At 41.1% G+C, this 21,294-nt stretch overlaps 1 protein-coding gene across 2 annotated transcripts in view; it reads left to right on the top strand.

Annotated features, from left to right (window-relative positions):
- Positions 1–21,294, top strand: part of LOC129822162 (roundabout homolog 2-like) — a 115,268-nt gene that overhangs the window by 16,647 nt on the left and 77,327 nt on the right. For both annotated transcript variants that reach the window (XM_055880193.1, XM_055880192.1), the window contains exon 2: positions 12,416–12,742. In XM_055880193.1, the coding sequence (XP_055736168.1) occupies positions 12,416–12,742 (327 nt within the window). The remainder of the gene's footprint in view (positions 1–12,415; positions 12,743–21,294) is intronic.

The following is a 21,294-nucleotide window of genomic DNA, read 5'->3' as shown; positions in this document are numbered from 1 at the left end:
TTTGTTCGGTAATGTCCTTCATTTATTTCCAAATAGCTATTTCTGTTAGCGTGTTTGGTAAACAAATCCAAAGTTAGAAAGCGCATTCACTAAAAGCTGACAATGTCAAAAAGTTCCGTAACAGTCAGTAGAAACATGTCAAACGATGTATTGAATCAATCTTTAGAATGTTTTTACATAAATCTTCATTAACGTTCCAACCAGAGAATTACATGGACTTCAGATATGCGACGAACAGAGCTCCCTCATGTGAACGCGCATGGTCAGGTCATGGTAGACCTGACTATTTCCTGTCTCCTTCGGCCCCACTTCGCAGTAGATGCATCAGACAAGGTTCTACAGACTGTTGACATCTAGTGGAAGACGTAGGAAGTGCAAACTCATCCATATCCCACTGTTTCTTCAATAGGGGCTGTGTTGAAAATCTACCAACCTCAGAATTCCCACTTCCTGTTTGGATTTTTTCTCGGGTTTTTGCCTGCCATATGAGTTCTGTTTTACTCACAGACATCATTCAAACAGTTTTAGAAACTTCAGAGTGTTTTCTATCCAATACGAGTAATAATATGCATATATTAGCAACTGTGACTGAGTAGCAGACAGTTTACTATGGGCACCTCTGTGCACCTTTCATCCAAGCTACTCAATACAGCCCCTGCAGGCATAAAAAGTTTAACAACCCAATCAGCTCCACCTGTCCCCAATCTGCAAATAAAAGCACAAACGCAGAGGAGGAGGCAGGGAGAGCGAGGGGGTGTAAACAGTATGCATCTCCCCTGGTGCAAGTCTGGAAGAAAAATGGAGACCTTTTGTATCTGTACAGACTTCTGCTGGTTGAACAAGGGGACCCTGAAGGATGCACATCCTCTCCCGCACCAGACTGCTTGGCTGCGCTTGGCGGCAACACACTATTCAGCACAATGGATTTCACCTCTGGATTCTGTAACATGCCACTGCACGAAGATGACAGGAAGTATTCCGCCTTCACAACACCTATGGGGCTCTTTTGAATACAACCGTCTACCTCAGGGTCTCTAACAGCCCTGGAAGCTTCATGAGCATGATGACAAGTATCTTCAGAGATCAGAACTTCATGAGTTTGCTGTGTTACTTGGATGATCTGTTTGGTCTTTGGCCCAGATGAGAAGACGGCCTTGGAACACTTAGAGATGGTCGTTAGCAGGCTTCGTAGTCACAACATGAAGTTGGCCCCAAAGAAGTGCTTCTTCCTCAGGAAGTCTGTCAAGTTCCTTGGCCACATAATTTATGAAAATGGTGACCCTAGTAAAGTCAACAGCATCTCTAAGATGAGCAGTGCTGATCTGATGGCGTTTGATGCTGTGACTGGTGATGACACATGGTGTGACACAGAAACTGATGTCGTTCCTTGGCATGGTAAACAACTACAACCAACACTTTACCAGGTTTCTCCGCAATATCCAGACTTCTCTTCTCATTGTTGACTGGATCAAAGCGAGAACCCAAGGGTCATCAAAGTAAAGCCCTCCTCACAGCGTCAAAAGTTGAACGTCACAGACTGGACACCCAAACATGAGCAGGCCTTAGCAAATGTTTTAAGACATCTCTAGTAAACACGATGGTGTTGGCACACCGACTTCTCCCGTCCGTTCATGTTGTCGACAGTTGCGTCCCTGGATGGCATAGGTGCTGTCCTGTCACAGTTGCAAGACGGAGAAATTTGTGCCAGACCCATTACATTTGCTAGCAAGTCCTTGTCTCAGAATAACTACCCAGCTCATCGGTTAGAGTTCCTGGCAAGTGGTCGATCTGAAACAAGTTCAGTCACTGGTTGAAAGCTCATGTGTTTACTGTTTGGACTGACAACAATCCACTTCCTCACATTTAATGACCAAGCTGAGGCTGGATTGTTGTGAGCAGCGCTGGGTGGCCAAGTTAGCCAGTTAAAATCTTGACATCAAGTACATACCAGGTCCTCAATATGGTTGCTGACGCTCTGAGTCGAGTGCCCTTTGTCAAAGGTGTTGGCCACAGGCTGCTTCGTGAGCCCTACGAAACCTCCTTAGCGATGTTCAAGCAGTGTCAAACACTTCAGTCCATGATGCCTTCAGGTGGTCCAGTGATCTCAAAGGCAACCCCAACTGCGTAAGCTCACATAACTTCCACTTCTGTCTACGTGTTCTCAGTCCTTGGCAGAGGATGAGGTGTCAAGCCATACTCCAGTCACATGACAACTGGGAAACAGGAGCTAGAACATGTGCTGTTGAAATGGTTCATCACTTACCTCAACTGATACCTCCCTGGTCAAGACACCTTACCTGCCTACTCTGAGAAGGAGCTTTGTGATGAGCAACTCAACGACAGGACCCTTTCTCATGTGCTATTCAATGTGGAGACAACGCAGGCCTTCTAGAAGAGAAAGAGCAAGAGAAACTGTTAGTTATCAGACGCTTGTCAGGTAATGCCATACTGTACAGAGTCTCACAAGATCCGCTATCAAAGACAAAGCGGTCCCAGTACATAGTTCCTGAGTCTCTCAAAGCAGAAGTCCTGAAAGGTGTTCATGATCACGGTGTCATCTGGGTCAGTTCAGAAGCCTTAGCTTAGCTAGACAGGTTCTTCTGGCTACACCTTGTCAGAGATGTTAGGGATTATGTCCTTGGTTTCCACCGTTGCATTGTCAGCAAGACCATTGAGCCTGATGGCAGGGCTCCACTGGAAAGTATCACCTTGACTAGGCCGCTACAACTGGTTTGTGTCTATTTCTGTTCTGCTGAAGATTCAAGCAAGAAGTCCATTGATGTACTAGTGATAACAGATCACTTTACAAGAATAGCTCAAGCGTTTCCCTGCAGAGCCCAATCCGCTAAGCAGGTGGCAAGAATCCTGTGGGACCGATACTTCTGTGTGTATGGATTTCCTGAGAGAATTCATAGTGACCAAAGGGCAAGTTTCGAGAGTCAGTTGATTAGTGAGTTACTCAGAGTTTCTGGTGTGAGAAAGTCACACACGACACCGTATCACCCGATGGGGAATGACAGCGTGGAACGTTTCAATCGGACACTTGGCAACATGATCCGAGCTCTAGCACCGAAAACGCTTACCAAGACTGGCCGAGACACCTGCAGACATTGACGTTCATGTACAATTGCACCACCCATGAGACGACAGGGTGCGCCCCCTTCTACCTGATGTATGGAAGGATCCCTTGTCTGCCAGTATATGTGCTTTTCAGAAACACTCTGAACAATCCAGCTGTTACCAGTTACGACAAGTATGTGGTGTCCCTCTCCAATGATCTGAAGGATGCTATGGTGATAGCGCAGGAACATGCTACTAAAGCACAAAATGGACAAACTGAGATCTACAACAGAAATGTCAAGGGGCCCGCCATAGAAGTTAGCGATGGAGTACTATTGACAAACAAAGACAGAGGAAAGTGGCGGATCGCTGGGATTCGACAATTTACACTGTGGTCAGACAAGAATCCAGGCACTCACACATACAGAATATGTAATACAGCCACTGGAAAGGGAAAAAGTAGTTCATGATCATGTTGGTCAACTTCTTCCCAGTAGATGATGACAGTGCAGTTTCTGGCCTCTCTTCATCCATGTCCGTTGGCCTGACTCCAAGTTCCGGTGCTCACAATGTGAGGATGGATTCAGTATCAAACAAGACAAGGGAGTTCCTTTCCTCAAGAAGAGAGTCAAGATTCACTATCTGGAATGGAGCGGGACGTGTCTGTACAAGGTGTCACACAGATTCAGATCACGAAGAGGAAAGCGGAGCAGACCTAGGCAGAAGAGCGAATGGATTCCATTTCTGAAAGAGCGAGAACTCTTTTCCTGGTCAGGAGCTAGTGGACTCTGAAGGAAGAACTCGAGATTGGATAATACAGTTACCAGTTAGTAGAGATGAGGAATCTTCTTCAGGTGTGACCTCAGAACCACTGGTCTCAAGACTCAGATTCAGAAGAGATCCAGTGATCAGACACGCTTTTCTGCTGCCATTCTGAACAGCCTAGTGACTCAGTTTACTGTCACTAGTGACTTACACTCACAACGACAATCCTAGTGCAGTTTGGCAAATCAGGACCTGTGTTGGTCGAATCGTCAAACATGTCAACATATTTATCTACTCTGTCTACACAAGATATTTGCAAGTTACTGATCCAAGCCTTCAGAGATTAAGCAAAACTATAGTTGTGACTCACACAATCGTTCAGTGAAGATTTCAGTTTCCATTATTTCATATGAGCATTGTACTTTATTGGTGAGGTCTAGTACTACACAGTGTAGATGTGTGGGGTGTAGAAAGGCATCCTACAGCCAGTAGTTGGTTTGGGAGTTTGGCCAACTCTCCTTCCACTTCATCCTTTTGGGATACTTCAAATGTTGGTTTTCTTGTAAATGGACCTTTTTATATGTTGTGTAATTGTATGTAAATGTGTTGTGTGTATGTCTGCAGGTACGTGTTCCCAAACTGTTATGGAACAATGTTACTGTACACATGTAGCCCATGTGCTGCAGTGCTGTGTTATGGCAGATGGAGTCATAAGTTGAGCGCTCCGCTGTAGTCATGTTGTTATAGATGTAATGATTTGATATCTACAACTATTATAAAAGCAAGAGTTGTTAAACTTTGAAGGAGATTTCATGACAGATTTTCTCTGAAGTTTACACATTGTGTTGTGTGTATGTCTGCAGAATAAACCGTGAAAGAGAACAGCACTGTGTCCTTTGTCAATGAGCCGTTACACATGCAGATGAGCTTTTACTATCATTCTTTATATAATTTCTGTGTTTCGTAGTATAGAAATGTATATTTATTCAGTTTAGTCACATGATTTCTCAATTTGCGGTACGTTTGCCAATTGGTTGTGCACCCAGATTTATTTGCTTTCTTTTTGCCTCATCCCTCTCAGCCATACCATTTTTCAATTCCTCATCAATCCTCTGGGTTTTAAGTTTACAGTATTTTTCTCAATGGGTGCATGCTTATTAGTTACTGGAATAAGCAATTTCATAAATGTGTCAAGTGCAGCATCTGGTTGAGCCTCATTACCCACCACATGACCAACAGTATCACTACAAAACGTATTGTATGACTTATAAACTATATTCGGCCCAACATTGATCACCAAATCCGATGGATTTGGATACTGCTTAAAAGTCCATTTCTGCAGCATTAGTAAAGATGTAATTCATACATGTTGATTTCATTCCTGTGCTGTTTGTAACTACCCTTGTAGGTTTACTGGTAACCTGAACCAGGTTTCAGGCACTGGTTACAGTTTGAAGCTTTTTCTTGAGTGGGCAGCTTGATGAAAGCCAGTCAATATTTAAATTGCCCAGAATATATACTTCTCTATTGATATCAAAAACATTTTATTTGTCACATGCACTGAATACAACAGGTGTAGACCTTACAGTGAAATGCTTACTCACAAGCCCATAACCAACAATGCAGTTTTAAGAAAAATACCTAAAAATTAGAAATATAGTAACAAATAAAGAGCAGCAGTAAAATAACAATAGCGAGGCTATATACAGGGAGTACCGGTACAGAGTTAATGTGCGGGGCACTGGTTAGTCGTGGTAATCTATACTGTCGTGGCCAAAAGTTTTGAGAATGACACATTCATTTTCACATTGTATTGCTACCACTGTATAATCAAAGGTATTAGCTAAGCGTGTTTCAGCGATTAGTCAGAGTATGAATGTCATCTGTTATTAATTTCATGAACCTTCTTTCTTAAGCAACATATGTTAACGTCGGCTATTTTTCTTGCTTTACTGGGAAGCTTAGCAGAAGTAGACATGCTCATGTTATTTATGTTAGTGCAGGGTGATCTGCACACAGTGGACTTCCTCTAAGGCACACCGCCTCATTGCTAACAGTATAACTCTGGTTCATAGGCACATGATTACTGCATACAATAGCTGTAGGATCTGCAGAGGCATTCAGGACATTTTAAAGGCACATAATTGGTTACTTACATTCTGTCTACCAATGCCCCAGGTATAATGTACATTTGCTGAAGCGTTATCACAACTCAGTGACACAATGGTAGGGATTAACTGTGCTGGGCTTGGGTCCTTGAATAGTCATTGTCTCAACACAGCTGTGAAAGGATCCAGGAACCCAACTTATTCGGGTGGATCCCATCCTCCTTATAAAATGTGTTTTGTTTCCAAAAGGTATTGAAATTGTCAACAAAAGTTACACCCATTGAGCTGCAATAATCACATAGCCAGTTGTGGAGAGAATGAATCTTGCTAAAGCGTTCAATGCCACGATTCAGAGTGGGCACAGGGCCAGATATGATGGGTCTTTTATTAGTGTCTAGCAGAGAATCAATCGGCTCTTTAAAATCCAGTTTCAACTGTTTCAGAGCTGCCCTTTATAATGTCAATAAAATCCACATGGACTAATAAAGAATTGATTCCCATGTCCTGGCGTGGAACATTTCGGGAGCAGCTTAGTAATGTCATTTACTCTAGCTCTGGGATAGGACATTGTTTTTGCACCAGGAACAGTCACATTTCTTACCATCGAGCTGCCCAAAATCACAGCTGGAAAAAATCTTCCCTTTCCCACGCTTCACAGGATTCTGATAATCCTTTAAGGACGGGCATGATAACTTGAGCCCGTAGCTCCTGGTGCCTGGTGTAGCCGTCCCACAGATGGAGAAGCACCGCTCGATCCAGAGCAGGGACGGAAGGATCCCATCGTCGACTTTGAAATCGGAGGGGAAGGAGTAGGTACAGTGGCTGCAGACACAGGTACCTAAAGCGTCAAAGGTGCAGGAAGATCAGGCTCCAGGACGACAACTATTCGTTTGTATCCGCTCCGGGCCTCTCGTTGGGAGTGTAGCCTGCTTTGCGGGATGCCGCTGTCTTCGGCTTCCACGGCTCGTGACATGCAACCATCGTTGATTGGCATGTTCCTCTTGCTGTGCTCCTTCAACTCTACTATCAGATCGGGGAAGAGAGGCAGGTGATGGCTGACCTGACGAACGAACTCCGGACAATGACAAACAATAAGGCCGAGATGCATCCATCAAGCATGAACGCCGTCCAGCCACCGACGTAGAAAAGGTTAACATTCCACTTCAATCCTATAATCCTCAGCAAGCAAACAATTGCCGCATTGGAACTCCGAGTTATCCAGTTTGGCCCAAAACACAGTGTAATGGATACAGCTAGAACCGTTAATTTAATTCGCCAGACAGAGGGCTCCATTGCAAATCATCTTGGACTAACTTTGTTAGCTAGCTAAGCTGCTAGTCATAAAGCTAAGGTTAGCGGCCCGGTTGAGCAGGCTTCAAGCTGTCTGTTAAGCGGTTTCGGGACAAGAAATAGCGGTCCTGGCTGTTAAAAGATACGCGTGTGGAAGAACTTGACTGGCCTGCAAAGAGCCCTGACCTCAACCCCATCGAACACATTTGGGATGAATGTGAATGCAGACTGTGAGCCAGGCCTAATCGCCCAAAATCAGTGCCTGACCTCACTAATGCTTTTGTGGCTGAATGGAAGCAAATCCCAGCAGCAATGTTCCAACATCTAGTGTAAAGCCTTCCCAGAAGAGTGGAGGCTGTTATGACAGCAAAGGGGGGACCAACTCCATATTAATGCCCATGATTTTGGAATGAGATGTTTGACGAGCAGGTGTCCACATACTATTGGTAATGTAGTGTATCATGACTATTTCAATCAATTTTATTTTATATAGCCCTTCGTACATCAGATAATATCTCGAAGTGCTGTACAGAAACCCAGCCTAAAACCCCAAACAGCTAGAATGCAGGTGTAGAAGCACGGTGGCTAGGAAAAACTCCCTAGAAAGGCCAAAACCTAGGAAGAAACCTAGAGAGGAACCAGGCTATGAGGGGTGGCCAGTCCTCTTCTGGCTGTGCCGGGTGGAGATTATAACAGAACTATGCCAAGATGTTCAAAAATGTTCATAAGTGACAAGCATGGTCAAATAATAATCATGAATAATTTTCAGTTGGCTTTTCATAGCTGATCATTAAGAGTTGAAAAACAACAGGTCTGGGACAGGTGGCGGTTCCATAACCGCAGGCAGAACAGCTGAAACTGGAATAGCAGCAAGGCCAGGAGGACTGGGGACAGCAAGGAGTCACCACGGGCGGCAGTCCCGACGCATGGTCCTAGGGCCCAGGTCCTCCGAGAGAAAGAAAGAGAGAAGGAGAAAATTAGAGAGAGCCAAGATTTTCAAAATGTTCATAAATGACAAGCATGGTCAAATAATAATCAGGAATAAATCTCAGTTGGCTTTTCATAGCCGATCATTAAGAGTTGAAAACAGCAGGTCTGGGACAGGTAGGGGTTTCGTAACCGCAGGCAGAAACAGTTGAAACTGGAATAGCAGCAAGGCCGGGCGGACTGGGGACAGCAAGGTGTCAGCATGCCCGGTAGTCCTGACGTATGGTCCTAGGGCTCAGGTTCTCAGAGAGAAAGAGAGAACGAGAGAATTAGAGAGAGCATACTTAAATTCACACAGGACACTGGATAAGACAGGAGAAGTACTCCAGGTATAACCAACTGACCCTAGCCCCCCGACACATAAACTACTGCAGCATAAATACTGGAGGCTGAGACAGGAGCGGTCAGGAGACACTTTTTTGCATCAATCCAGTGGCCATTTTGGCCACAGGAGCGGTCAGGAGACACTTTTTTGCATCAATCCAGTGGCCATTTTGTTTAGAAATCACATGAGCGTTACCACAACATCGCTTAACCAAACAACGGTCTCTTCGTGGTGTACATTTGCATTAAAGGTTAACATTGAAAAAAATAAAATGGAATATGTGATAAAATGGAATCAGGCAAAAAATAAAACTGATTTTATAGGGCCCTAATCAAGCACTCATCCGCATCCTGCATTAGTATTAGCCGTACTCATGCGTAACCTGTAGGTTTTAACTGGTACAGCTACCGTGGTGGGATTATTGTTTGGGTGTTTTTCTCAGGTTCATGGCATGTTGGTCATTGTGTCCAGTGGTGTAAAGTACTTAAGTAGTACTTTAAAGTATTTTAACTTAAGTACTTTCTTTGGGGTATCTGTACTTTACTATTTTATATTTTTGACAACTTTTTACTTTTACTCCACTACATTCCAAAAGAAAATAATGTACATACATTTTCCCTTACACCCAGAAATACTTGTTACATTTTGAAAGCTTAGCAGGACAGGAAAACGGTCCAATTCATGCAATTATCAAGATATCATCCCGACTGCCTCTGATCTGGCGGACTTACTAAACACGTTGGAGTGTGCCGCTGGCTATCCATAAATAAAATACATTTAAAAAAACGTGCCATCTGCTTTGCTTAATATAAGGAATTTGAAATTATTTGTACTTTTTGATACTTAAGTATTTGAGAAATTACATTTACTTTTGATACTTAAGTATATTTAAAATGAAATACTTATTGAATTTTACTCAAGTAGTATTTTACTGGGTGACTTTCACTTTTACTTGAGACATTTTCTATTACGGTATCTTAGTCTGTGGCTCCAATGTGTTCATAAAAAAAAAATCTGTTTACAGCTAAAAGCTTGGATTTCTCCACACGCCTCAGATGTAACTACTATAGTGTAGAAACCAGTATCTAAAAGTGAAATGATACAATGACCATGAGGTTTAAGTGCAGACTGTCGGCTTTAATTTGAATGTATTTTCATTCATATCGGGTGAACCATTTGGGAAAATTACAGCACTTTTTGTTCATAGTCCCCCATTTTAGGGAACCAAAAGTATTGTCACAAATTCACTTATTTGTGTATTAAAGTAGTCAAGTTTAGTATTTGGTCCCATGTTCCTAGCACACAATGAGGTTAGCTGGTCCTCATTAAAGTCTCGTAGATCACTTAATTATTCCCTTTTTTTGTTTACAAAGCTCTACTACACAAGTGTCCCTTACTTGACTACATTGTTAAAGTATTCTTTTTTTAAATACAAAACTTCAATACTAAACCCACTCACAGGGTTGGTTAACTCTTGAGGTTACTCGTGTCTCCACCGAATTAGGTAAATCTGCTTTTAGTTTTAATGCACCTCATTGCTGGAACAAACTGCAAAATACACTGTAATTGGATGCTCTGATGCTTCTTGGGCAATTTAAAAAATATATTGATTGGACAACTATTTGCTGAGGAATGTGGCTTTTTTGCTTTGTTGTTTTTTGCTTTGTTGTTTTTTGCTTTGTCTGTTTTGATTTTTGTCTATGAACTGTATGTGCAGTGCTACCTTGCGAAAGAGACGTTGGTTTCAATGGTGACTTCCTGTTTTTTAAATTTAAGGTAAAAAAATATATAATTCATTAAGCTTGTCACTCTACAAACTTGTTGGATGCATTTGCTGTTTGTTTTGTTTGTTTCAGATAATTTTATGCCCAATAGAAATGATTTGTAAATAATACAAAAAATGATTTTGTCATTTTAGTCACTTTTATTGTCAATAAGAATAGAATGTTTTCTAATCACTCCTACATTAATGTGGATGCTATCATGATTACAGATAGTCCTGAATGAATCGTGAATAATGATGAGTGAGGAAGTTACAGACCCACAAATATCATTTACCAATTACAATTAACCCATTACAATAACTCTCAACATTACAATTACTCTCACCATTACAATAACTGGGAAGGTTAGCATTTTTGATGGGATTCATTCAGGATGATCCATAATCATGGCAGTAGCATCCACATGAATGTAGAAGTGTTTAGAAACATTCTATTCGTATTGACAATAAAAGTGACTCAAATGACACAATACATTATTTACCATTCATTTCTACTTGGCACTACTACAAAATAATCTGAAACGCAACCAAAACGAACAGCAAATGGATCCAACAAATTTGTGGTCACAAGCTTGACCTAGCATTGCGTGCTATGAAAATGTGACTAAACACCTAACTTTTGACTATGTGGGTACACACATACGTAAATTTGTCCGAATACTTTTGGTCCCCTAAAATGGGGGGACTATGTACAATAAGTGCTGTCATTTCTAAACGGTTCACCCGATATGGATGAATACCCTCAAATTAAAGCTGACGGTCTGCACCTTGACCTACTACTCATTGTATAATTTCAACAACAAAACATTCACTGTCCCAATAGTTTTGGAGCTCACTGTATGTTAATATGTTGCTGTATGCTCCTCCCCACCATATGCTTCTGGTAATGGAAGATCTTCACTTCACTGTAGATTATAGATTGACTGCAGTAAAAATAACTCATGATATTCAATGGCATGGTGAACATTTGGATTCAGAAAATCTTAACTGTTTCATTGCTGGTCTATTCGGTTGACGAAGTTTTATAAACAACAGGCAAACAAGTAAGCAAAAAACAGATGGACAGGAAAACATAAGATAACAATTAAACAAAGGGGAACCATAGAGATTTTTTACAATCAATCTGGTCATACACAGCACATTGGAGCCCTTTTTACTTCATTTTAATGATTCACATTCCAGACCCAAAACTGTAGTGCACATTGTTAGAGCATCTACTCTAAAAGCTTAGCTAAAGCCCTTGGCTTGGAGAAGTACTCGTCTCCCATACAGAAGAGGGTAACAGTAATGGATCTCAAGAGGGAGGGATATGGGAGAGCGCTCTCTCTCTCTATTTCTCAATCTTTCTATTTCTCGCTCTCTATTGGCTTTCTCTCTGTTTTAGTTATCGTCTCACTGGCCTTCATGTCTTCTCTGCTGAAATCCTGATTGACTTTGAGATTGGCTATTACCATCTCAGAAGTTTGGCCAGATCTCCTGCGGCTTCTTCCTCCTTTGAAAATACCCCATCAGAATAAACCTGTCTTCTTCTGCAGGATTTACCGTACCTACCATTACTGACAATTGACATCTCAAAGGACGTGGTTAAAAGGCTATATGGTATGATATAGTCATTACGGTGTGAATAGTATACAAGCAGGATACTTCCTTACTTACCTATGCTGAAGGGGCTGTCTGAAAATGTGTCTAATTAAATAGTAGAATAGCAGAGGCCTATAAGGTGAAAGAAAGATGTGATTTATCTCTACGGAGTCAAAATCCACCCTGGGGAGAAACGACAACATGAGATCTTCAGTACTAAAGTTCTGAGCCTTGTAAGCTTTACTATCATGGTGCATCAGTAGCAGATCTCAGTGGTGAGTGACAGATGTATTTCTCTCTTGTCCAACCCATCTGTCTCTCCCTCAGACTTCATGCATCCTTGCGTCCATGTCAGTGGAGATGATGGATTTGGGTTTGCCTGTCGGCTTTTCTATTGCCTTTTTTCTCAATGTGGGAGTACATTGTGATGTTTTCTTTCAGAGATGGCATGTTTGGGCTATAGTATGAATGACTGATAGACAGCTACATGGATAGTAACCTTATTTCACCTCACAGGGTCCCGGGCACGTTTTGAGGACAGCCCACCTTGGATCGTGGAGGACCCATCTGACCTGATCGTGTCCAAGGGGGAGCCCGCCACCCTTAACTGCAAGGCAGAGGGGAGGCCTAACCCCACTGTGGAGTGGTACAAGGACGGTGAGCGGGTGGAAACGGACCGGGATGACCCTCGGTCTCACCGCATGCTCCTTCCCAGCGGCTCCCTCTTCTTCCTGCGTATCGTCCACGGACGACGCTCTAAACCAGACGAGGGCGTCTACACCTGTGTGGCACGTAACTACCTAGGAGAGGCTGTCAGTCACAACGCTTCGCTGGAAGTAGCCAGTAAGTCTTTGTCATTTTACTTGCTGTATATGTCACCCATGACCAGTGGTGGAGAAAGTACCCAATTATCATACATGAGTAAAAGTAAAGATATCTTAATAGAAAATGACTCTAGTAAAAGTGAAAGTCACCCAATAAAATCCTACTTGAGTAAAAGTCAAAGTATTTGGTTTGAAATATACTTAAGTATAAAAATTAAATGTAATTAGTGTTTTCGAAAAGTAAAAGCATACATTTAAAATTCCTTATATTAAGCAAACTAGATGGCACCATTTTTAAAAATGTTTTTTATTTAAGGATAGGCAGGGGGAGCTCCAATACTCAGACATCATTCACAAACGAAGCATGTGTCTATTGAGTCCGCCAGATCAGAGGCAGTAGGAATGACCAGGGATGTTCTCTTGATAAGTTAGTGAATTAGACCATTTTCCTGTCCTGCTAACCATTTTTTTAAAGTAACAAGTACTTTTGGGTGCCAGGGGAAATGTACTTTTTACTCCATACATAATTATCTTTTGGAATATAGTGAAGTAAAAGTTGTCAAAAATACCCCCCCAAAACTACTTAAGTAGTACTTTCAAGTATTTTTACTAAAGTACTTCACACCACTGCCCATGACCTGTGGGTCTTTCTTTCTTTCTTTTGGCAACAGGTCTCAAATCTTGCTGCTGTGATAAACTCTACTGGGTGAAATACCACAGTGTGCTATCAAAATTGGGTTTGTTTTCAAATTCTTTGTGGCTCTGTGTAATCTGAGGGAAATATGTATCTCTAATATGGTCATACATTTGGCAGGAGGTTAGGAAGTGTAGCTCAGTTTCCACCTCATTTTGTGTGCAGTGTGCATATAGCCTTTCTTTTGAGAGCCAGGTCTGCCTACGGCGGCCAAAGTCAAAGATTTCCTTAGTTTTGGGTCAGTCAAAGTGGTCAGGTATTCTGCCACTGTGTACTCTCTGTTTAGGGCCAAATAGCATTCTAGTTTACTCTGTTTTTTTGTTAATTGCTTGACACGTTGGAAATAATAATTTTAGTTTTCTCATGATTTGGTTGGGTCCAATTGTGGGGTCTGTTTGTGTTTGTGAACACAGCACCAGGACCAACTTGCTTAGGGGACTCTTCTCCAGGTTCATCTCTCTGTAGGTGATGGTTTTGTTATGGAAGGTTTGGGAATCGCTTCCTTTTAGGTGGTTGTAGAATTTAACGGCTCTTTTCTGGATTTTGATAATTAGCGGGTATCGGCCTAATTCTGCTCTGCATACATTATTTGGTGTTTTATGTTGTACACAGAGGATATTTTTGCAGAATTCTGCATGCAGAGTCTCAATTTGGTGTTTGTCCCATTTTGTGAATTCTTGATTGGTGAGCGGACCTCAGACCTCACAACCATAAAGGGCAATAACTGATTCAAGTATTTTTAGCCAGATCCTAATTGCTCTCAAAGCACAACCGGTGAAGAGGACAGCTGTTATCTTGAGCATTGCTGAAAATGATTACCATTAAAGAATTTTCTATTTAAATTTAACTAGGCAAGTAAGTTAAGAACTGCTGTGGTGCTTCTACACCTGCATTGCTTGCTGTTTGGGGTTTTAGTCTGGGTTTCTGTACAGCACTTCGAGATATTAGCTGATGTACGAAGGGCTATATAAAATAAACTTGATTTGATTTGAAGAACAAATTCTCATTTACAACAATGGCAGGTGGGGCAGTGGGGCGACCGCCCCAGTAGGTTAACTGCCTTGTTCAGGGGCAGAATTACAGATTTTTACCTTGTCAGCTCAGGAATTCAATCCAGCAACCTTTTGGTTACTGGCCCAAAGTTCTAACCACTAGGCTACCTGCCGCCCCACTATTATCATGGCCCTTGTCACTAGTTACCACACACAAAGTCATGAACCCAGCCTGTTTCTACATTTCCTCTTCTTAAAATCTGTTTTTAACCCTAACATTAAACACACTGCTAATGTTATGCCTTACCCTAACTTTAAATAAATAAACAATTTATGTTTTTATTTTATTTGATAAAGCCAATTATGACTTTGTGGTATGCTGTTTTCTCTCTTTCCCCTTGTAATTGTGTCAGTGTGGCGTGACACTGGGCTGAACACGGACCCTTTCTGGCATTAGGAAATGGATTAGCGGAGTGTGTTGATTAGGAAAATGAGCGTAACAGATTAGGGAATGTTTCCTTGTTAAAACCACAAAACAGCAATTTGCCTGCATCTTGTCTTTCACCAGAGCACAAAGCCAGCCAAGCCTCCTCAGCCTCTCTAACTGCTCATGGCTCACTGACCTCCATCACAGCTCATGTTCAAAAATAGGGCCAGCTTCCATACTAAGTGATATTTCCACACTCATAACTGCCTGAATGTTGCTGGACCCCAGGATTCCTGCCTTGGAATCAGTTAATGGGGATCCTTGAATAAATACAAATAAACAGAAGAACATCAAATATTAGAGAAACTACAAATATAAGAGCAAAACAGTTTCCAGAGAAAAACAAATAAACGACAGAACATCAAATATTAGAATCTACAAATATTAGAGCAAAACAGTTTCCAGAGAAAAACATTTAAGCATCACAGTTATGATGTTTTTGATGATGAATTCTCCTCAGCCAGTGGAGATGTAGCCGGAGATGACATTCTCCTCAGCCAGTGGAGATGTAGCCGGAGATGACATTCTCCTCAGCCAGTGGAGATGTAGCCGGAGATGACATTCTCCTCAGCCAGTGGAGATGTAGCCGGAGATGACATTCTCCTCAGCCAGTGGAGATGTAGCCGGAGATGACATTCTCCTCAGCCAGTGGAGATGTAGCCGGAGATGACATTCTCCTCAGCCAGTGGAGATGTAGCCGGAGATGACATTCTCCCCAGCCAGTGGAGATGTAGCCGGAGATTACATTCTCCTCAGCCAGTGGAGATGTAGCCGGAGATGACATTCTCCTCAGCCAGTGGAGATGTAGCCGGAGATGACATTCTCCTCAGCCAGTGGAGATGTAGCCGGAGATGACATTCTCCTCAGCCAGTGGAGATGTAGCCGGAGATGACATTCTCCTCAGCCAGTGGAGATGTAGCCGGAGATTACTTTCTCCTCAGCCAGCGGAGATGTAGCCGGAGATTACATTCTCCTCAGCCAGCGGAGATGTAGCCGGAGATGACAGTCATACCAATAAGGCTATGCATCTCCTAGAGGCAGGCACTCTAATGGTAACTTGTAGTAGATTAATTTCTGTATTACCAAAGAGAGAGAGAGACAAACTTCACACACCAGTCAGAGTTATACTTAATCTACACCTTTAATAATAATTAAGCTTTGCAATAGCATTTGACTTTCAACAATTCACTCTCTAATAAATAGTTGAGTGTCAACAGATCTTTTATAGCAAAGATCCACCCCCCTAGTCGACATGACAAACCACAGATAATAGGAACTTTTCACAAAGAAAGACTTTTACTTGAGAGAGGAGTATCCCATAGCCAGATAGCGTTCGCTATAAATTATCGTTCAGTTTGGTCTCTAAGACGAGGTTCTAATCTCGTTCATGGTACTTCATAGTACAAAAACACCAACTCATGCAATGGCATATATCAATTGTCAACTCTAGATACCCCCATCTCAAGTACACCCCACTCCTGGACAAGCTCACTGAGGGGAGTGAGCCTCTAGGTCATATACTATCTCAAGATAAGTGCAACATCAGAGGGGACATACACTGGTTCCAGACACTGCCATACTCCTCCCCCCAATGGGAAAAGGAGGGAGTGACTGGCGTACAGACATTGTGGAGACAATTAATTGGTTCCCCATTAATCACACCATCCCTTCACATGGTTTAAGAATAGGCAAAGACACATTCACATAAGAAGACAATGTTCCATTCTGTCCTCCTCCCTTTCTGATATTCTGCATAGCACCAGATGGTTTAACAGATACATTCACATATGAAGACAAGCCTGACCTCTCCCCTCTCTGGGCCCCAAGTGACTGAGCCCTAGCTGAGAAGGGAAAAGTGCAACTGCCCACCCTATAGTCCAAAGGAATACATTCGAATGACAAGTATCTCACATAAGCATATTATGCAAATAAAACATCTTATCTATGTTACCCAACTAATTCTGATTCATCCGCCACAAACTAACCACAGCAATGACTGTATTGTCCTAGGTATGCTGCCTCTGGGTAGCTGGGGCATATGTTTAGACAGTAGGGTGGTGGTGTTCTTAGCTTTAACCCTCCCCCCCAGGTTGTGGAGGGTTGAGGATAGTGTTAGAAGTGTGGATACTAGGAACAACAGGTGGAGGGAGGAAGAGCTTTAGAAGAGCCCCCCCCCCTTTATGAGCAGTAATTAGTACTGCTGCAGCTGTTATACTGTGGCTTAAATCACCGAGGAGCTAATAGGATGGTTGGCTTTCAGGGTTTTTAAAGGCTGTTGTTGTCCACCCAAATCTCATGAATACCACCAGCCAGACGAATTAGTCAACACGCCTGCTTAAAAAACTATACCTATCATACTGTCATATAGAATTTACAGGAGTCTGTCTGTTTGTGTTCTGTTGATACAGTGCATTCGGAAAGTATTCAGACCCCTTGACTTTTTCCACAATTAGTTAGGTTACAGCCTTATTCTAAAATTGATTAAAACATTTTTTTTTCTCAATCTACACACAATACACCATGATATCAAAGCGAAAACACGTTTTTAGATTTTTTTTGCAAATGTATTTAAAGTCAAAAAACATACCTTGCATAAAGTACCAGTCATTAGTTTGGACACACCTACTCATTCAAGGGTTTTTCTTTATTTTTACTATTTTCTTTGTAGAATAATAGTGACGACATCAAAACTATGAAATCACAAATATTGATTCTTTAGTAACCAAGAGAGTGTTAAACATATCACAAAATATTTCATATTTTAGATTCTTCAAAGTAGCCACCCTTTGCCTTGACAGCTTTGCATACTCTTGGTTCTCTCAACCAGCTTAACCTTCAGTGCTTTTCCAACAGTCTTGAAGGAGTTCCCACATATGCTGAGCACTTGTTGGCTGCTTTTCCTTCACTCTGCAGTCCAACTCATCCCAAACCATCTCAATTGGGTTGAGGTCGGGTGATTTGTGAAGGCCAGATCATCTGATGCAGCACTCCATCACTCTCCTTCTTGGTCAAATGGCCCTTACACAGCCTGGAGGTGTGTTTTGGGTCATTGTCTTGTTGAAAAAGACACGGCGGTTGGAACCAAATCTTAAATCTGGACTCCTCAGAACAAAGGACAGATTTCCACCGGTCTAATGTCCATTGCTCGTGTTTCTTGGCCCAAGCAAGTGATTTCTTTGCAGCAATTCGGCAATGAATGCCTGATTCACGTAGTCTTCTATGAACAGTTTATGTTGTCTGTTACTTGAACTCTAACGCATTTATTTGGGCTGCAATTTCTGAGGCTGGTTACTCTAATGAACTTATCTTCTGCAGCAGAGGTAACTGTGGGTCTTCCTTTCCTGTGGTGGTCCTCATGAGAGCCGGTTTCATCATAGCGCTTGATGGTTTTTGCGACTGCACTTGAAGAAACTTTAACTCTTAATTTTCAGATTGACTGACCTTCATGTCTTAAAGTAATGATGGACTGTAATTTCTCTTTGTTTATTTGAGCTGTTCTTGTCATATGGACTTGGTCTTTTACCAAATAGTGCTATCATCTGTATACTGTACCACCCCTACCTTGTCAAAACATAAAATAAATTCCACAAATCAACCAACTTTTAACAGGCACACCTGTTAATTGAAATGCATTCCAGGTGACTACCTCATGAAGCTGGTTGAGAGAATGCCAAGAGTGTGCAAAGCTGTCATAAAGGCAAAGGGTGTCTACTTTGAAGAATCTCAAATATATTTTGATTTGATCACACTTTTTTGGTTACTACATGATTCCTTATGTGTAGAAAAAGGTTGTAACATACCTATGTGGAAAAAGTCAAGGGGTCTGAACACTTTCCGAATGCACTGTATATCCAGGCTTTCTGGTGTGGTGGTATATTTCATAAAATGTAATATTCACTTCTCTTGAAGTTAAACAAACTATGCTAGATTTGAAATAAACCTTAGTCTGTACACATTAAGTTATCTTTTGCTTGTTTTTTGTCCATCCTTCAGCTACCATCAACCCCTCCCATCGATCCCTGAAGACCATCCATTTTTTTTTTACAAAACTACTGATTGTAAACATTTTTGCTACGGGTAATATTATATTATTGATCGATTGACTATGACTTTTCAAATCACCCAGCAGTGCAATTTGTGGAGTTAGCTCCAGGTAAACGTTGCAATTCAGAATGGTGACATTTGCGCGATCGGTTTTCTATCGCTCATTTGCGTCGTTTTGTGTATCAGTTCATAAACCATGTGCCATGGAATCGGTACAAATCGAAAATCTCTCCCCAACTATTTTGCAATCATTATGGCACTGTTTATCAGAATTTTTTTACAACCAATTATGGTCTTTAATGCAGGGCCAACAGACAAGTTTCTTACTTTCTCCCCCTTCCACGTGCCTCTTCCATTTGTGCAGTAATGCTGCAATTAGTTGGGTTTAATTTTGGGTAGATCAGACATGTCCATATTTTTGTTAGCTGCATGTGTGACAATTCCACCAGTCCTATTTATGATATAATTTACAAAGATTATACCGTATAATAAAAAATAAATAAAAAAAATCCGTTAGTATATTTGAGTTTAACCATAATATTTGTTGTAATATTTGTTCTGTCTTTTCTGGTGGATTAATCTGAAATTGCAACCAACTTTCTATGGCTTGTTTTAAAAATAGTGACATTTGAGAGTATTTAATTTTCAAATTACCAAAAGGGAAATGTTGTAATCTGAACAAAGGGTAAAATGCCCTTCTTGAACATGGGGTGAGACATTCTTACTAATCTGCTAGTGAACCAGTTCAGATGTAAATATATATTTTGTATGACTGAAGACTTTAGTGAGAGGTCTAATGCTTTAATATTAAATTATTTCTGCCCTCCAAATTTATATTCTTCATATAAATAGACCCGTTTTAATTTTGTCTGGTTTGCCGTTCCAAATAAAATGTAATATTTTTTTGCTCATATAATTTAAAAAACAAGTCGCTAGGTGTAGGCAAGGCCATAAGCAAATAGATAAACTGGGATATGACTAAAGAGTTAATCGGGTGATTTTATTTACATTTTTTTCACAAGTTTCCACAGGTATTTGCCTTTCCATTGTAGCAAAATCTGAGCTGGATTAAAAATAAAGTTTAACATTATTTAAAAAATGTTTACTTGCTTTACGGCGATGTCCCTCTTCTCCTGATGTTTTTTTTTTATGAAGGAATGACATTTTTGGCTGCAGCTTGTTTCTTGGCCTCTTCTACACTACGACTCTGCCACCGGTCTCTTCTTTAACTTCTTTGGGCTGCAAGCCCGAAGCGGGGCACAAAATGACAACAGCCACTTCAAGTGCAGGGCGCGAAATTCAAAATATATTTTTTAGAAATATTTAACTTTCACACATTAACTTTTACCGCCTCAGAAACCCGGATCCGGGATCACCCCCCACCCCCCCCCACACTGATTAGCATCACTAGCATAGCGTCACATTTAAATAGTAGCATCTAAATATCATTAAATCACAAGTCCAAGACACCAAATGAAAGATACAGATCTTGTGAATAAAGTCACTATTTCAGATTTTTAAAATGTTTTACAGGGAAGACAAAATATGTAAATCTATTAGCTAACCATGTTAGCAAAAGACACCCTTTTTCTTTGTCCACCATTTTTTCTCAACACCAGTAGCTATCACCAATTCGGCTAAACTAAGATATTGATAGCCACTAACCAAGAAAAAACCTCATCAGATGACAGTCTGATAACATATTTATGGTATAGGATAGGTTTTGTTAGAAAAATTTGCATATTTCAGGTATAAATCATAGTTTGCCATTGCAGCCAGCATCACAAATCTCACCAAAGCTCCTAGAATTACTACAGACAGCAACGTGTATTACCAATTTACTCATCATAAAACATTTCTTAAAAATACACAGCACATAGCAATGGAAAGACACAGATCTTGTGAATTCAGACAACATTTCAGATTTTCTAAGTGTTTTACGGCGAAAACACAATGAATCGTTATATTAGCATACCACATATGCAAACGTTACCAGAGCATTGATTCTAGCCAAAGAGAGCGATAACTCAACATCGCCAAAATATATTAATTTTTTCACTAACCTTCTCAGAATTCTTCAGATGACACTCCTGTAACATCATATTACACAATCCATATAGACTTTGATCGAAAATGTGCATATTTAGCGGCACAAATCGTGCTTACACAATGGAAATAGTGTTCAACTACTCAAGCAATCTGGCCGGCGCCATTTTGAAAATACAAATATTTTTATCAAAAACTATTCATAAACTTGACAAAAAAAATACAGGTTGGACATGAAATGAAAGATGTATTAGTTATTAATGCAACCGCAGAGTTAGATTTTTAAAATTAACGTTACTAGACATACA

The sequence above is a fragment of the Salvelinus fontinalis genome, chromosome 24 (assembly GCF_029448725.1).
Source record: "Salvelinus fontinalis isolate EN_2023a chromosome 24, ASM2944872v1, whole genome shotgun sequence".
Classification (NCBI taxonomy): Eukaryota; Metazoa; Chordata; class Actinopteri; order Salmoniformes; family Salmonidae; genus Salvelinus; species Salvelinus fontinalis.
The sequence above is the reverse complement of the archived record's forward strand: the minus strand, read 5'-3'. Positions and strand labels throughout refer to the sequence as shown.